The 6,004-nt window shown below is 40.6% G+C and overlaps 1 protein-coding gene across 1 annotated transcript; it reads right to left on the bottom strand.

The window, feature by feature from the left end:
• Positions 1-5,148: 5,148 nt before the first annotated feature.
• Positions 5,149-5,555, bottom strand: LOC309814779 (peptidyl-prolyl cis-trans isomerase A-like). The gene has a single exon (XM_082640907.1). It carries the CDS (start codon positions 5,513-5,515, stop codon positions 5,201-5,203), a length of 315 nt encoding a protein of 104 aa, XP_082497033.1. The 5' UTR covers positions 5,516-5,555; the 3' UTR covers positions 5,149-5,200.
• Positions 5,556-6,004: the final 449 nt, after the last annotated feature.

Here is a 6,004-nt window from a genome sequence, read left to right on the forward strand (position 1 = left end):
GCAAAAAAAAAAAAAAAAAAAGTAAAATGATGGTGATGGATGTGCTCATTAACCTGATGTGGGGAATCCTTTCACAAGGTATATGTATATCATCACATTGTACACATTGGAAATATTTGAGAAAAACACTAATATTAAGTATGAGGGACAATTTAAAAAAATTACAGCGGGCTTCCCTGGTGGCGCAGTGGTTGGGAGTCCACCTGCCGATTCAGGGGACACAGGTTCTTGTCCCCGTCCGGGAAGATCCTGCATGCCGCGGAGCGGCTGGGCCCGTGAGCCATGGCCGCTGGGCCTGCACGTCTGGAGCCTGTGCTCTGCAACGGGAGAGGCCACAGTGGTGAGAGGCCCACGTACCACAAAAAAATAAATAAATAAAATTAAAAATAAATAAAAAAATTTAAAGCACTTATAAAAAAATATTAAAAATTTTTAAATACAAAATAAAAGCAGTAAAGATTGCAAGTCTAAGTCATCCTTCAATAAAAATATGTCAGGTTAGAAATATTTCAATTTTTTTAAAAGAGCAGCACCCCCCCCCAAAAAAAAACCTTGTAATAAAAATATTTCTAAGAAAAAAAAAGAAAGAAAATGTCAGCTGGTAGACTCTAAATTCACCCTGAGAGGCTCTGACAGCAAATGGGATGAAATTTGGTGTCTAAAGATAGAATCTTTGATCATAGTTATCAGCATAACCAGTCAAGAAGAAAAAGAGACCTCAAAGAGTAGATGAAATAAAATGGACAAAATAAGATTATTATATCCAGACAGTGAAACCATTTGAGAAAAATCAAAATAACAGATCAAGACCAGAAAGGAAGAATTAGATATTTGAAAGGAAATAGTAGCCAAAATATCAAAATAGGATCAACATTATAAATGTTAGCTAGACTCCATTTCCAAACTAGAAAGATATTGGGAGAAATACAACAGGTGAGATAAAAGGAAAAGGGAATTATAACAATAGTTTCCTGACTTGAAACCCTGTCATTAGTAGATGCCATATTAGGTAACTTCTTCGGCATTTTATTTCATTAATAGCTCAAAACAATCACTTGCAGTAAATATTACACCATTTTTCAGATGAAAATCCCAAGGGTCACTTCCTTGATATCACATAGCTTTGTAGTAGTGGAGTTAGCATTTGAATACAGATGAGTCATTCTAAAGCTCGTGTTCCTTACTACTTATGGTCTATACTGTTATTTTGGTGTGTTGTTATAGGAATACCTGGGTGAGGTTTATTGTCATGAACTACAGATTCTGAAGGGAAGAAAAAGGTTTTCCCCAGCTCACAAATATCAGGCACCATTGCACCAACAGAAGGTTAACTAAGCCTCATGTTGCTAGATGACCTGTCTGAGACAGGGACCTGTCTCATCAAATCAAAACATAAAATTAGTCTGAATAAACTCCCACAAAATGACTGCCTAATATGTGAGAAGACTTCCTTTTAAGCAAGCATGGCAATATCTTCTAAATAAGCCAGATAAAATTAAAACCAGACTAATCCAAGGATAACTAAAAGCCAACAAATCCCTAGATATTAAAAGATATAGACACTACAAGTGTTTCTTACATCACTAACCTCCTCCAAGTGTACCATGAAGATGTGCTCCCCATTGTTTTCCTAATGAAATGTTACTGAAACTTCTTTTAAATTATCATTTTTTTCAAATTAGAATACACATACCAAGAAAAGAGGATTTTAGTGCAATCTTTCAGGAAAACAAAATAAACGTTATATCCAGGAGCACAAAAGCTGGGAGTTCATAGTCAGCCACTTAAGCCTTGGAATATTTTCTTTAAAAAAAAAAAAAGTGATGGTAAGGAAAAGATGAGTAAAAGGTTAAAAGTTCTATATACTGCATATAATTCACTTGAGGAAAAAAGTGTCAGGATTTAAGAGGCATAAATTAAATAACCTTGAAGCCCATTTTGCCCTAGAACTATCGGGATGTTTTCAGGGAGCATCAAATGCTTATGTTTCCTGTGTGCGTATAAGAGATGAGCGGAAACAAAAATAACCTCCTTCCCAGGAACACTGGAAGACATCAGCCGCAAAGTAGGTCATAGCCCCAGGCTACACCGCCCACTGATGTGCGCTACCCACTGTAAATGGAATCAGATGACAGGCTTTCTTGGGATCAAATGATGGTGTTTCACTGCCCATTCCACTAACACATTCCTATAGGGAACTGCTCCTGAATGAATCCTATAAACCCGAGTCCTCTTTAAGTTTTAGTGAAAAGAAATAAAACCTTTTCACAGAAGGAGAAGGGAGTTTCCAACACTCATACTAAGACTGATTTTGGTAGCAATGATTTTCATTCGAAATTTAATTGTTGTGTATTCAAATTGTAGCACTGTTGGGGGCTGAAAGGATATACTTGTTTTCTTTGGTTTGCTTTGCTTTGCTTTTTCTCCGACATTGATAGTGATTTCTCACTTTTACTATAGCCTTTCTGTCGAGACGTTGGCAATCAGATTGCTGTGAAAAACAGAATTAAAGAGAGATGCTTACAGTCTCGTGAGTGAGAGAACATTGCCTATTCTCCATCTATCCTCCACACTAGAGCCAAGGTGATCATCTTACTAACAAACCTAACCACATTTTCTCCCTGCTTAAATCTTTAAATGATTTTCCATCTGAAAGATAAAGGTCCCTCATGATCTGATGTCTCCCTACCCTTGGGCCTATCTGCCAACACATTTCAAAAGGCACCCTTTGTAGCAGCCCCATAACAAACTACTCGTGGTCTCCAGAATTAAGGATAACATGCTAGCTGACACTTCTTTGCCTTTATATTGTTATTCCCTCTGCCTAAAGTGTCCTTCCTTCTACCTCCTACTTAGCTTCTGGGAGCCTTTCCTAAATCCTCAATCTAAACGAGGACCCCTTCTCCCCACCACATGCTATACACACCACAGCATGGCCCGTGACACACTCTACTGTATCCACAGTTCACTTTGTTTAGTTTTGTGAAGACACAGTTCACTTCTCATGCAACTATGTATCCCCAAGGTCTCAGCACTTGCCTAGGTCTTCATCTGCTGAAGAATGTTGATGGCTCCTGTATTACCCATGGGTTGTGGTTGCGAAAGAAAAAATACAAGCTGATGCAAGCAAATCTTGGGGTAAAGAAAGGAAAGGAAAGGAAAGGAAAGGAGGAAGGAAGGAAGAGAGAAGAAAGGGAGGGAGGGAGAAAGAAAGAAAGGAAGGAAGGAAAGAAGGAAGAAAGGAAGGAAGGAAGGAAGGAAGGAAGAAAGAAAGAAAGAAAGAAAGAAAGAAAGAAAGAAAGAAAGAAAGAAAGAAAGAAAGAAAGAAGGAAAAGAAAGAAAAGGGTGTCAGGCTTAGCTAGATGCAGACTCATGTATGTCAGCAGGAGCTGTCTGCCTCCTTCCTTTGATTGCATAGTCCTGTGTTGGCTCTCTCTCTGTGGTGGAATGATGGCCAACAGCAGCTTCAGGTGTACAACCTGTTGGTTTGGCTATTTCATCTGACATAGATTCTCTTTTCTAATAGTTCCAGAAAAGCCTTGGGGTTGAGACTCCCTGGCCTACCTTGTGTCACATATCCCACCTGAACCAGTGACTCTGGCTGTGAGAATGGAATGCACTGATTGTCCATGCCTGATTATCAGACCCACCCTGAAAGGGAGATGGGAGGTGAGAGAGAGCATCGGCCTCATCCAGACCTCGAGGAGAGGGCAGTGAGGTGCAGAGGTCAACACCACAGGTGCTGGAGCTTGGCTCCTGGGTTCAAATCCATACTGACCAGCTATGTGAACTTGGGCAAGTTACTTAATCTCAATTTTGTAAGTGGGGCTCATAGGAAATGTCAACACCTATAATAACCCAGCTCTGTCTTTCTTGCAATGCAAGATATCAACAGTATACTTTCTCTCCTTCTAGACCACAAGGCAGAAATCATTTTACCCAGAATGTTCTTAATCAGAAAAGTGCAATAACTTTGGAGCATTCTTGATGTTATTGGCAAGAGAGGAAAAAGAGAGAAAAAATATATATATACCAGCTGTGTCAGAGTTCCAGCTCAATATCTCCACTGTTCATGGACTTTTCCCCATGCAAGACAGCAACTGAAGAAAATCCAAGCATGATGCCCTCGGATGACATTGTTCAAAGATTTAAGGAAATCTCTTTGTACCACTTTATAAGGGAGGAGGACGTTTCCCTGGAACCCCCTAGAAGACTTTCTCTTATTTCTCCTTGGCCACATACCTACCCCCGGTCAGTCACTGACAAAGAAAATGGAGTCCCCCCATTAGCTGAGACCAGCCTCGGCACATGACAGAGCAAATTTAGTGGCCATAAACAAAATGTACATGAATGAGCTGTGGCTGTGTTCCAAGAAGACTTAATTTATTGACATCGAAGTTTGAATTTCATACAATTTTAAGTGTATGATATGTTATTCTTATTTTGATTTTTTCCCATTTAAAAATGTAAAAACCATTCTTAGTTCACAAAGAATGCAAGCTACAAAACAGGTGTCAGGCTGGATTTGGCCCATGGGTTGTCGTTTGTCAGCCCCTGGTGTATGTGTAACCAGACCCAAGTAGGTCCAAAAGGCACAGCAAACTGTCGGAACACAGCCAGTGGCTCAGGCTCCTGTGGGGCCTGCTGCTTTCCCTTCTCTCCTTCAATCCTCTCTGTGATGAGTTAACTGAAGAGAAGAAGATGTGGGCGGAGCTGCAGGGTGTGGTAGCTCCAGGAAGACGTGGATGGCTGCTGCATCGCAACCCCACTGCTTCGAATTTGTGGATCTGGAAAAGACTTTACACAGCCATGCAGTCCAGTGTTTCTCAAACTTCAGCCTGTGTAATAATCTCCTGCGGTGCCTGTTCATTTTATTTTAAATTTTTATTTTTTAAATGCAGTATAGTTGATCTGTGGTGCCTGTTTAAAATGCAGATTCCAGGCCCTGCCCCTGAGTTCTAATTCAGTAGATCTGGGTAGGACCTACGGATGTGCTTTTTTTTTTTTTTTTTGGTTATCTAGTTTTTATTTCATAACCATGAACTTAACTTTGCAATTCAGCTAAACTTGGAGGGGGATAAGGAAAATATGGAACCCAAAGAAGTGCAATGAGAGCACAAAGATTATAGGATATTTTGAGCAGACGGGGATAAAGGGGTGCTCTCTGGTGGTTAAGATAGAACACAAGTCAAATTTATTGTTAGATTTGTCCACAGTCAGCAATGGTGACCTTCTTGCTGGTCTTGCTATTCCTGGACCCAAAGCGCTCCATGGCTTCCACAGTATTCATGCCCTCTTTCACCTTGCCAAAGACCACATGCTTGCCATCCAACCACTCAGTCTTGGCAGTGCATATGAAAAACTGGGAACCGTTTGTGTTGGGGCCAGCATTTGCCATGGACAAGATGCCAGGACCCATATGCTTCAAGAGGAAATTCTCATCATCAAATTTCTCCCCGTAGATGGACTTGCCACCAGTGCCATTATGGCATGTGAAGTCACCACCCTGGCACATAAATCCCGGAATTATTCTGTGAAAGCAGGAAACTTTATAAACAAAGCCTTTCATCCCAGTGCTCAGAGCACGAAAGTTTTCTGCTGGCCCAAGAGCTCGCCATCGACGGCAATGTCAAAGAACACGGTAGGGTTGACCGTGGTTGGGCAGCGCGGGAGGTTCCGGGGTGGCGGCGTCTGCAAAAAAGCTGGGATGTGCTTTTTTTCTTTTTTCAGCTTTATTGAAGTATAACTGGCAATTAAATTGTAAGATATAATTTGATATATGTATGTACTGTAAAATGATACCCCCGTGGAGTTAAACATCCATCACCTCACATATTTACCTGTGTGTGTGTGTGTGTGGTGAAAATATTTAAGTTCTACTTTCATAGCAAATTTCAATTATACAATACAGTGTTATCTACTATGGTCACTGGATATGCATTTTTAATAAGCCTGTGACTCTGATGGGGACCCTATCAGTCAGAAAGTTAGTGGCAGAGCTGGG

The sequence above is a fragment of the Mesoplodon mirus genome, assembly GCF_964341445.2.
Source record: "Mesoplodon mirus genome assembly, chromosome: 13".
NCBI lineage: Eukaryota > Metazoa > Chordata > Mammalia > Artiodactyla > Ziphiidae > Mesoplodon > Mesoplodon mirus.